Raw genomic sequence first — 12100 nt, 5'->3', positions numbered from 1 at the left:
GGTCACCACACAATTCCACCCAAAAATAATTTGGTTTATTACAAAAGATTTCATAAAACACACTACCTCTGAAGGAAATCTAATTTATAAACAGTTTCACCATACTTATCAAGGCACCTATAAAGTTACACCACACCACCGATCTTAAAAGGTGAACTGAGCCCTGAGCAATAATTGGTCATCACATTTCTATTGCTTATGTACAGCTATACATTGACTTCTATTCCCCAAACCTCAGTATGACCTCAGCCAAGTCCATGAACACTGGTTTGTAGAACAAGTAAGCACTGACTTGCACATTCTTTAAAGCCACCATTAGGTAGGAAATAAGCTGTGTACTACTGACGAAATAATTCTGTTTTGACGCTTTAAATTGTATGACCCAATTTGGGTTTTGCTGTATATTTGAAAAGCTAAAAATCCTGTTCCATTAAGCTGAAAGTAACAGCAGGTTAGTCACATTAGCACAGATGAACAAACATCTTGTTTGCAGGTGAGAAAAAGGAGAAGGTAGACTGCCACCTGAAGTTCAGATCAGTAAATGTGCCAGTGAGAGGTGTGAGAGAAAAAGTAAGATAAAAGGAATGTTCATTTTATGTTACATTTTTTCTGTCATACAGCTTTTGAAACATCACAGGCATGAGAAATAAAATCAACCCAATATATATATTCCCAGATGAAGAGATTGTCCTCACAAGACATGTAATGCTTTCTAAAAAATAAATCAAGAAATTAAGATAAAAACAGTGCATCAGGACCCCAAAAAACAGACAAAAAAAAACTAATGTGACTCTGTGGTAGATCACATAAGGGTTAAAGCAAACAAATGATAAGTTGCAAAGCTTACATACGTGGCTATGCTTCTAAACATATTTGAAAGCTAAAATATAAGCTGGCCTCTGCAAACTGAAAAGCAAACACGCAAGATTTAAATGAACATGAACCTGCTAAACATTGTGCTTTATTACACAGGCTGTTTTGTGTACCAACACAAGCTAATCAGTAATAAACTGTATGATATCATGTTGTGTAATGTACAAAAAGACAGAATGTTGACAATTCTGATACTATTTGATCAACTTAAACATGTTAAAACAGGCTGAGCACTGACAAATAATAACAAAACCATGTGTTTTCTCAGTCCACCATCTTTTATATCCAGTCCTGCATTCTCCATTTTTTTTTCTTTTGATCGAAGCAAGGTGAAAGGAATGATCGCAAAGGAAACATCCTTCTTATTCAGCGTACCTGGAAGAAACATAATTATAAATTTGTAAGACATCCCATAAGACACCTCCCAGACTTACTTGCACCATGAAGCGACATCCCTTTACATCACCGACCATTTGATGCGATTCACTAAATTTTATTTATTTTTTTGTTTCTCTAAACACATTTAGCATGTCAGCTCACATCCTCAGGATCAAAATTAAAACCACGCTGAGAATTATGTGCCCCAAATCGCTCACCTTGGCATGTGTGTGGCTTAGTAAGCATATCGCGCCCGCTCAGTGGAAGGAGGGTCCCTGGCCCGCAACACGGCATACGAGCTGCTCCTTGAGACCGGGGAAAGACGCGAGCGCTCGTACGAGTAGCCGTCAGAGCCAGCGCCGACTCTTCTGATTGGGCTACGGTCCCGCGAGTAGTATGATGAGGCTGCAGATGGCATGGCAGTTGACAGTGAGTGGCGGTCGTAGGGGTCAAGGCTGGAAGCAGCCAACCGCATCCTTGAGAGAGAGGAAGAAGAGGGAGGGGGAGGAGGGGGGATGGCGAGCCGTCTATCCTCATAATAGCTAGAGGCGGAGGCCCGAGTACGGTACTTCTCATAGTAATCAATGGCACTGTAGGGGTCACGCTCATAGACTGAGGACCTCTCCAGGTAGGCACTCACTGGCTTGCTGAGGTACCTATCCCGGACATCAGAACCATAATCACGTGAAATACCGTAGGTGGGCTGGTGGCTCACTGCTGGGCCAGCAGACATTACTGCTGGATAGCTTCTAGCAGGATACATTTCTGGGCCTCCCCGACCATAACCATGTTCTGCTCCAGAGTAACCCCTGCCATCATGGAATCCTCCTCCCACAGGGCCGCCCCCATAGCTACCGTTCTGACCACGCCTGCAGTCTTTGGACCAGTGACCGGATTCCCCGCAGACGTAACAGCCGTTCATGTCTCCCATGCCCGGCACCGTGCGAAGGCGACTGGTGGACAGTTGCACGTTTATCACCTTGCCTTATGAGAGGAAGAAAAGACACGCAAAACAGTGTAAAACCTTTCGCTTACGCCATCGCATTCAAGAGCATGAACAAAGCAAGACAGCCAAAATGCCCTGCTGCTGTGGAACCGTCACTGAATGGATCAAACTTCACGTACGAAAAATTTTACATAAATCTAGTCAAAAGATTAAACAATGATAACTACTGTGTCTTCTTAGGTAAAGGTGAAACTTAATTACTACTTAAGCCACTATTACTAAACAGAAATACTTTAAATTCTGGAAAGCACTCTTTCTTCGCTGCCTGTAAATTTCACCTTGAAAGGTAGAGTTGTCCAGAGCACTGATGGCTTCCATGGCATCTTCCCTTCGCTCCATGTGTACAAAGGCATAATCCTTAACAATGTCACACTCCGCCACAGGACCAAACTCTTCAAACTTCTCCCGCAGCTCCTGATTCGTGCAGTCATTGCTGATGTGGCTTACATGCAGCTTGGTAGTTCCTCTGGGTTTCCCTCGACTCAGCTCCACATTAATGGCCTGCCCGTTCAGCATTTCATGGTGGAGCTTACGAACAGCCTCCGATGCCGCCTCCTTATCATCCATGTGCACAAAGCCGAAATTCCGCAGCACATCACACTCTTTGATTCTGCCGTACGGCGAGAAAAGACTGTGCAGGTCTTCCTTAGTTGTATCTGATGTAAGGTTGCCAACAAAGATCTTAACCATCTTTACCGCCGATATTTTTTGCTCCTGGGTAGAGAGTATAGTTGTGAAAGGCATATTAAAAAAGTTTTGTTGAGCGATCTGGATTCAACTGTCTAACAAACCTGATCACACCAATAAATAAAATGGCAAATAAGACTAATCGCCCTATAACTTTTAAGGTCTTTCTTTCTATCTGTATTAGGTATATACAAAGGTGGGTAAATATAAGCTAATACCACAAAGTATTGCTTCCTTGGTTAAACTAAATAATAGATCAAATGTAGCATGCTGGAATAAAAAGGCAGTGAAACTTCTATCATGTCTGGAATTTAAATTTATTGTAAACAGCGTTTTTATCTTCCTTATTGGTGCACAATAAAATGCTAAAGCTAAGAAGTAAGGCGAGCTCAATATATTATAATAGGATAGCAAGTGATATGGATGTACAATCCATGTACAGTGTGTATTGCTTCATTTTAACATCACGTTTTAATTAATCAGGAGCAACTAATTCTTAATAATTGTATTTATTTACTTTTCCATACTTACTACATTAACAAAGTGTATGGTGTAGCACAATAACAATTCTTCATGATACAATAAAATAAATCCACAGTGCTAACCTACTGTATAAATGTATTTAAACGCTAAAATTTAAACTCAATAAAGGAAACAGCATTCCTTAATACCCACCTTTGTATATAGCCTAATTAGCTAGCTATATACAGTACAATGCAAATGTTTAGGCACCCCAGTGGAAATCATTTTTTGTTCATTTTCAAACTAAACAAATATTACTACAGAGAACAAACAATCTACATTAGGTCTTTTTTCTGTCATTTTTTGTCAAACATACCAGAAAACCACAATAACCATCAATAACCAATTAAACTGTGCAGAAGTGTGTAGAGTGCAAACACACAATAAAAAAATAATGCATTTTGACCAGGGGTGCTCAAGCTTTTGCAGAAGACTGCATAACATGTTATATAGATTCAATTAACTAGATAGATAAATTGATTTCTGTGCAAGAGTTATCCAGGATTAGACTCTCTCTCACAAATATGTAGTTACACACGATTTTCAAAAAAGGAATAACCGTGTGTAACACTTCTTTAACTAAAATACAAGAAATGTTAGCTATGTTTGCACCATGTTAATATTAAAGCTAGTTGAATAAAAAAACATGAGTTGTTATGCAAAAATTCATAGTCGTAATCGATTTTTTTTTATTTCAGGGTAGATTTAAAATGTAAAATGTAAATATGTTATTTTTTGTTTTAACTATAGGGTCTTTAATGTAAACTTTAACGTTACTTTGAATCTGCAGATCTTTTTGAGAAACTCTATCTGGACAAATTAAATTTAGGTAAAAACAACAAAATTTTTTAATGTATTTCTTGAGCCTCTTAACTGCCTGTGTCCAATATCAAGTAACGTTACATGAAATTATTAAATTTGCTGGTTGACGAACGAGATGTGTTGTCAGTATAAAAGTTTTGTTTATCTTGTATAAACCTTTTTGGATGTTTGTTTTTTAATTATCTTGGGTGACTTTGTTTGCATTGTGATGTTTTGTAAAATGTACTAAATAAAAAAATATATATGTAGCTAGGGATATACACTCAAATTGTATTATTTTCCTGAGTATAAGTTACTTGAGTTGTCACTGTGAACTAGATACTACTGTACTTTTAACTAAAATGTCCTTGGTTGTAACTTAACTTATTTTTCTAAAAATGTAACTTACAAGAAAAAAAATAAATTTAGCCAGGGTAGATAGTTAGCTAGCAATGCTAACGTTACTAGCTCGCTAATAGGTAACTAGCGTTAGCCTAGATTAGCTAGCGTTCGTTATGTTGTTTTAGATTCTGACAAGCTAACGCTATTTTAGCGCGGTGTCAGTGGATTACTCAGCAGTTTTGTTGAGAAGATTTTGCTAATCTTACTGGATACAGACACGGTGTAAACTGTTAACTAACTCGGATTAAACTCCAGTCAGAAACACGTCAGCACGGGTAAGCGAAGGCCTGTGGGCCTCAGTATCCGCCTGTGGAGCAGCTCGACTCCGTAGTATTTAACTTAACAGAATTCCTCAGTCCACCTTAGAAAAACAGTGAACTGGAGTGCTGAAAAACGCTGTGCTCGTGCCGGGCTGCACTTGAACTGCTTCAAGTTTTTAAGGTGGACCGGACAATTCGTGGGTCTCATGAACGCCGGAGAGCGGTTAGCTAGCCTAGCCACACGAACCGAAAACAGTTCAGAACACGGGGAAAACACGCGAAACACGCAGTGAAAACGAGTGGAAATGAGAAACGCGCGACTGTCTAATGTAAAAAGCATGTTATAATCCAATTATTGAAGAAATTAAAGTTTATACCTATAAAAATCGACCTGCTCTTACCGTCCAATCCAATACGAAAGCGGCCGCCAGAGGAAATGAATGGAGCCACGAAATGGCGTCGCTAGAAAAACACAGCACGCTTCCGGCACGTCAAACCTCACCCGAGATATTTTAGCCTTTTTATTTGTCAATTTTCTATGTTATACATGTATAACGTGATTTAGGACGAGCACGCGAAAATAGCATTAGTGGCCAGGGCACGCAAGCCCTGTACTTAACCAATCAGAGTAAAATATAACTCTAAATGTAAATGTAAAAGTCCTCAATTTAGACCTCCACTTCAATAAAAGTACACAAGTATGTGCCAGAAACTGTATTTCTGTACCAAAAGTGAAAGTACCGTCATTTGTTATAGGCTTTTAATAGAATACTATTTACTACTCTCATACTGAGGACCTTTAAAATGATCATAAACACAAAACACAGGACAAACCGTTGCCATTAAGTAAAGCGCCATGGAAATGAGCAACAATTTAGTTATTGGACCCTTTCTGGTTTAAACTGAATAAAATCTGTTTTGCAGGTTTTTATTTACTGTACTGCATCTATATACATTCCCTTATTTATTCTGGGCCATTCACCAAAGGTAACAACTAACACTGACGCAAGTATTTGTCTTCAAATGGAGTGGGGTTAAAGAAACAGTTACCCAAATTGGATAATCTTCTGTTAAGATCCACAAAAAGCTATTTTATTGGTCCACCATTTTTGAATAGGTGCAGTCAAGTTCTCCACAAAAAAAGATCAACAAATCTAACTTGAATAGCTGGCAAGCTTAAAAACCTTTGCTTTTATCAACTGTTTTATTTTATTAGGCTTTCCCTTTTCCCAAACACTGTTATATTGGGCTTGCTTAAAATCGGCTTAGCTGTTGTACAATCCCATGTTTTTGGGGAAAGAAAAAACAGACCAACAATTTTTAAAGACTTTTTATTGCAAAATACCACACCTGGAAACCCTTCTAAAAAAGTTTTTCTTATTCCATTCCAAAATGCTTAAATGCATTTACACATTCTATTTATTATAAAGGCATAACACAAACACTTTGATGCCTAAACATATACAATGTTTTTTTTTTTTTTTTTACTTAAATCTCTGCACATTTCTCTATGAACAGTTGGAGCTTTCACAGTTTAAACTACTAAAATATCAAAAGGTCATACTCTTCTTTACAAAGAAATAAAATAAAAATAAGTTTGAGCTCTACTTTACATCTTCACTTACTTGCATCCAATTATAAAAGGCATGCAAGGTTATGAATATCATAACCAACTTACCTGAGCTGGCCATCCAACCTTTACAACTAAAGCAGGGCAGATTGAGATTCTAAAAAGTACATTACGTTTTATTTGGGAAGTTTAATAAATTTAATAGGGGAGGTGACGACCAGCAAACTGCATTCGGAAGACCAACAGGGAACATTAGAAATACATGGTGAGACATGAGTAATGTGTTGCTTGAAGATTGAATAGGGAAAATCTACAAACGCTATTAAGTAATATGGGACATGACGTTGTTTTTATAATTAGACGTCGTATAGCATGCGCAGATTTACGTTTCATTATAGTGCCCTGCCAACCTTCAGCTTCGCATCCTCAACGTTCATGTGACGAGTTTGTCTCTACACTCAGTCACATTTAACTTCCATAAAACCTCCCAACGCTCAAAATAAAGCAAACAAAATCGACGCATGAGTCAGATTTTTTATTAAAAACAAAATATAAAGAAAACATGGTATGCGAGGGACTGCCAATCTGCAACGAAATTTCCATTTGAAAGAAAATCTGACAACTTATTTCAAATTACGCTCTTATTGCTCATCAAATTAATTTAAATCGCAAGGCGCACGTGTGTACTCATTAAATCCACTCCAAGACTGTTCATCCTGGAGGCAGGTACAAAGTTTAACCAGCTTACAAAAGATTCAAACTTAGCCTCCAAATTACACAAAACGTTTTGATTTTACAGAAATACCAGAAAAACGTACATAAACTCTGACTGCTGACAGTGAAACTGCCACATTGAGAAACAGCGATAGCTGTAATAATAGTTTAACAGAATCTAAAATGTTTAGCCTGTCTGCTTTACGTTAGAATAGCTCAATCACCTGTTGAAGTCTACATAGTAAAAACAAGCAGAACAGATTAGGCAAAGGGTTACAGTTTAAGCAAAAAGGACTGAATTCGAGTCGAGTAAAAGCGTTTAAGTTTAAAGTGTGAAGTCCGCAAAAGAACTCTTCCAATATGTGAGGCGCAGGCAAACGAAACGCGCTCCGTCAGACGAGGGGTGTATTGCGTCGTGTGCACCTGGAGACAACAACGACGATCTTGTCGGATAATTTACACCTGAAAAGAGAGCAAATCACATGAGTCAAGAGCGTAGCAGAGCAATTTCTTAAATTGCACTGTAAAGTGCATCATCCTATGTACCTTATTACATATTTTCGCAAAATTAGAACGCCTGTGCGCACATTAGTTAGACTACATGATCACTGCAGTTTAGCAGGTTTTACTGTAACATTAGTCGATATTGGTGCAAATTACGCATTCCCTTTACTCTATGCACTGGCGGACATGTTGCATTGCGAGTGTTCTGGAAGACAGGGTCTTTGTTTAAGGAAAACGCCTTTATACTGCGATTTAAAAAGCTCTTGCACTGAGAGCCTATCCTCACCTTGGGTACACAAGTGCAGACATTCACTTTAGTATGAAAAGCGCGCAGGTGGTGGTGGTGGAGGCAACCTGTCAGAGTAGGGGTCCCTGGAACGAGGCGCGCCGTACATGGGGGGCCGGGACATGGAAAGAGGGGAGAGACGGGATCGCTCATATGAATAGCCATTTCCCGCAGCTGCTGCAGGGGCTGGTGGGGCCCTTGTGATGGGGCTACGATCTCTGGCATAATATGAGGATTGCGGGGGAGGCATTGGACGTCGCTCATAGGGGTCAAGACCGGAAGGAGCCATTCGCTCCCTCATGATGCCAGATGAAGGGGGTGGAGGGGGTGGGGGTATAGAGCCCATTCTGCGCTCCTCATATGAGGAAAGGCTGTAGGGACGAGCACGATACTTCTCATAATAATCCACCACCCCGTTACCATCCCGTTCACGATCGTATGAAGCATAGCCGCGCTCTGCATAGGGGGGGCGCCTAGGTGGAGGTGGGGGAGGTGGTGGTGGATGGGGGTAACCGTAGCGGCCTCTAGGGTAGCCAGGAGGACCTGGCTCAGGGCGTTCATCAGGAAAACGGGGTGGCCAGTAGCCTCCACTTTCTGGACCATAACCATCGTCCTCTCCTCGTGGTCTGCTCTTGGAGATCTGGACGTGAATTCTTTTACCTACAAGAAAAAAAAAGGGATAGCAGCATTAAAATCACATGTTTATACAGACATGTTATTAATATTTTACATCCCATATGGTCAAATAAATCTGGCCTTTATCATTTTAAACTCAAAAACTGGAAAAGTATATACCTTGAAAGTCAGTGTTGTCCAAGCCCTTCATTGCATCCATGGCCTCGTCAAAGTTGCTCATGTGTACGAATGCAAAGTTTTTGATTATGGCACATTCTGTTACTGTACCATATTCTTCAAATGAAGCCCTGAGCTCTTCCTCTGCACCCTTCTCTACATTAGCCACATGCAGCTTGACTGGGCCCTGGTTCTTGCCACGGCTTGCCTCAACATTAATGGGTGTACCATGCAGCTTGTACAGATGAAGACTGCGGATTGCCTTTGTGGCACTCTTGCGATCATCCATGTGGACGAAAGCAAAGTTTTTGATGATGGCGCATTCTGTGACTGTCCCGTACTGAGAAAAGAGCGACTGGATCTCATCAGTCTCGGCCTCTGATGGCAGGTTCCCAACAAAGATCTTTACCATGATTGTTGGTGTACAACGAAACCAGGTCTGAAACAAACTGCACAAAAAAATGCAAATGAGATGTTAGAAGTGGACAAATCTATTTTATTAAGGGCTTTTAATAATTCCATTATTAAATAAAACACTACAATAAAATCAGGAAGCACATTTTAACCCAAAGGAGCCCATGGTGACATGTTATAGGCCCTTTAGGAGATGTGTAAAGTTCCTTACAAAACTTTAATTCTATGTTTTACGTTCCGCAGAAGTAATCCTGACAATTTATAGAACATTTTAAAATATATGTAGTATAGAGTATCGGCATCTCTGCGTACCATTTTTACTAATGTAACAAGGTAGGTCTATGGCAAATATAATGAGGCAGACAACTGGATCATAAATAAAAAAGTGTACATGTGCAATAATATGTAAAGAAGTGTATTTGGCTGTTTAGGGTTAAAGTGGTTAAAGTGAAAGTATTTGTAGGAGCAAACTATTTGCACTTCCTGGTTGCTAGAACAGCTCTTATCTAAAACATATCTAACCTCAGCTAAGTATGGAAACAATAGGAGGAATTTTAAGTGATAATATAATTGGTTAACATGCAGCAAGTGTCTTCAGTACCTTAAAATTAAAGGTTGTGATTTCATTGATGTCAAAGAATGCTTTTCTAAAAGAGCAGATATCCCAAGATAACAGGCTGGACAGGGAATTCTTGGACACATTGAAATTCCGTAATATTTTTAAAATGTTTCTACATAACAAATCATTCAACTTAACCAGGTGGCAGACAACCTGTCCCCACCAAAAAAAAACTGTACCAATATATAATTCATGCCACCCTGGGTTAAAGTGAAAGTATTTGTCGGAGAATACTATATTTGCACTTCCTGGTTGCTAGAACAGCTCTTATCTAACTAGCCATCTAGCCAAGTACACGCTAATTGTGCTTCTATAGCTAGCTAAATAATAGTTTCTTTAGAGACATTTAAAACGAGTGCAGTCCACTACACTAGAAACACGTATGGATTGCTTTGGTTATAAAACGAGACCGATAGCTCATCTACTTTAACTAGGTTTACTAATTGTTAGCTGGCTCTGTTGCTAATGCAAGACACAGCGAGGTTCCTGTGTCCCTTAAGACAGATAATGGAAAAAGAAAGTAGCTAAATAAATAAAATAACGTTTCCTCTTAATTGGCCATCGTATTTAACTATTAATCTATTGTATTAGCAAATACTTCATGTATATCCTGATCTTTATACTTGGCTAAGTATCCATCCAGCTCAACTGGTCGCTGTCAGAAATGAATGGCGAACAGCGCGACTTTGTCATATTAACAACCATTAAGACTGGGACTACAGGCCACAGAACATTCAGGAAGTTAGTTCATTTTGTAGTAAAATAAACTGTAAGGCTTTCCTAAACACAGTATTACCAATTTTACTGCCCTTAAACCGACAGAAACCTACTGAATTCACCCAACTACGTTCATCTAGCCATGCTAACTCCCACATTTTGCGTTAATTTAGTTACACCAGCGACCGAGAACAAGCTAACGGCTAATGCTAGCTGGCAGCCCAACTTAATGAGATTAGCCAGTGAATTACGAGAAAATAAACCGAATACGCTTCATATACAAACACCAACTGTTAATACTCCAATAAATATGCTCCAAATCCCCCGTTTACTCCCCAAAACCAACTAATTTAACACTAAACAATCTCCAGTCAGAAGGTCAAAGTACATAAACCCTACTCACCACTTCCTTCTCCCCGCGCTGGAAACGCGGGTGTCGCCGCTATATTAAAGCTGTCTGCTTTATCCCCGCCCATCTAACGGTTCAACCAATCAGCGTGAGCGAACGGACGGGACAAGCGCCTCAAGCCGACTCTTGATTCGTCAAAGCTCTTTTTGAACGTGATTGATTTGAATAAGAGCCAATCGTGTTTCACACAGGACATTAAAGAAAAGAGCGGAACCCCGGATTTTCGTTCAGTCCGAAACCAAGGATAGCAGCTCCATCGATACCAATCCAGGTTAAATGTGCCATAGTTTAAATCAATACAAAATAAAAATAATCACCACCCTCGAGAAATGTACTTTTCCATTCAGCGTTTTACCTTTCTGTATTTATACGATAACCCTTAAAAAGTATATCAGTTACATATTAATTCCATATTTGCACTCTTCTAATATAAAATACGTTTTTCAGGAAACACAAAATAATGAAACTTGTTATAGGCAATTAAAAAAATTGCAATGGATTAAGTGGATAGTTTATCATACAATCAAGCGGCAGAACCACCCAGAAACCATCCTAACTCATAAATTTAAAGATATTTATTAAAAAAAAAAAAAACAATTAACATCTTAACAGCTACAAATATTAGAGCATTTCCAGCTACTTTCATGGACCATTTTTCTGACTAAAATGCAGACTAAAAATGCAATAAAACTCAGTATTAAGACTAAAGAACTGTTATTACTCACCAAGTGGGGATAAGCATTGAAATTAGTTCAGTGAAGGTAGACAGAATCTTGGAAGTCATAGTTTATTTTGACATAGTTTCGTACACAGTGTGTCAAAAAATCATGATGAATAGACGAAGAGAAAATTTCAAAATGATGAGTTAAACTCTTCTTACATTGACTGCTATTGAATTTAAAGAAATTCAATAAGTTTTAACTTTACATTATTCTTTGGAGTACATTGTTTTTAACATTTCAATAAATATCGCAGACATTTAATGACAAACTGGAGATTGTTTGACCATCTTTGTGACTCACTGTGTCAGCATTTGTTGTTAGCGTTTTTATTTACTGTCCCAACTCCTTCTCTTTTTGGAGTTTATTTGTGTCACAAACTACCAGCTTAAGCAAGAAAACATACAAACAAAATAAATGTCACACT

The 12100-nt window shown here is 38.9% G+C and overlaps 2 protein-coding genes across 5 annotated transcripts; both read right to left on the bottom strand.

The window, feature by feature from the left end:
* Positions 1–13: 13 nt before the first annotated feature.
* On the bottom strand, positions 14–5435 carry rbm4.2 (RNA binding motif protein 4.2). Of its 4 annotated transcripts, none has more exons than XM_007250182.4 (4): positions 5331–5435; positions 2536–2971; positions 1470–2235; positions 14–1248 (listed from the first exon to the last, which is right to left on the bottom strand). In XM_007250182.4, exons 2-3 carry the CDS (start codon positions 2945–2947, stop codon positions 1487–1489), a joined length of 1161 nt encoding a protein of 386 aa, XP_007250244.3. In that variant the 5' UTR covers positions 2948–2971; positions 5331–5435; the 3' UTR covers positions 14–1248; positions 1470–1486. The 4 variants fall into 4 exon arrangements, with proteins under 4 accessions (XP_007250244.3, XP_007250243.3, XP_022534269.2 ...); XM_007250181.4 differs by having other exon boundaries at positions 5307–5406; XM_022678548.2 differs by lacking the exon at positions 5331–5435 and adding an exon at positions 4909–5299.
* A 1584-nt stretch (positions 5436–7019) lies between these two features.
* rbm4.3 (RNA binding motif protein 4.3) lies at positions 7020–11032 on the bottom strand. The gene is made up of 4 exons (XM_049481995.1): positions 10949–11032; positions 8799–9244; positions 8004–8663; positions 7020–7675 (listed from the first exon to the last, which is right to left on the bottom strand). Exons 2-3 carry the CDS (start codon positions 9205–9207, stop codon positions 8032–8034), a joined length of 1041 nt encoding a protein of 346 aa, XP_049337952.1. The 5' UTR covers positions 9208–9244; positions 10949–11032; the 3' UTR covers positions 7020–7675; positions 8004–8031.
* Between the last annotated feature and the right edge of the window lie 1068 nt (positions 11033–12100).

The sequence above is a fragment of the Astyanax mexicanus genome, chromosome 8 (genome assembly GCF_023375975.1).
Source record: "Astyanax mexicanus isolate ESR-SI-001 chromosome 8, AstMex3_surface, whole genome shotgun sequence".
Classification (NCBI taxonomy): domain Eukaryota; kingdom Metazoa; phylum Chordata; class Actinopteri; order Characiformes; family Acestrorhamphidae; genus Astyanax; species Astyanax mexicanus.
This window is presented reverse-complemented; position numbering and strand designations above follow the sequence as displayed.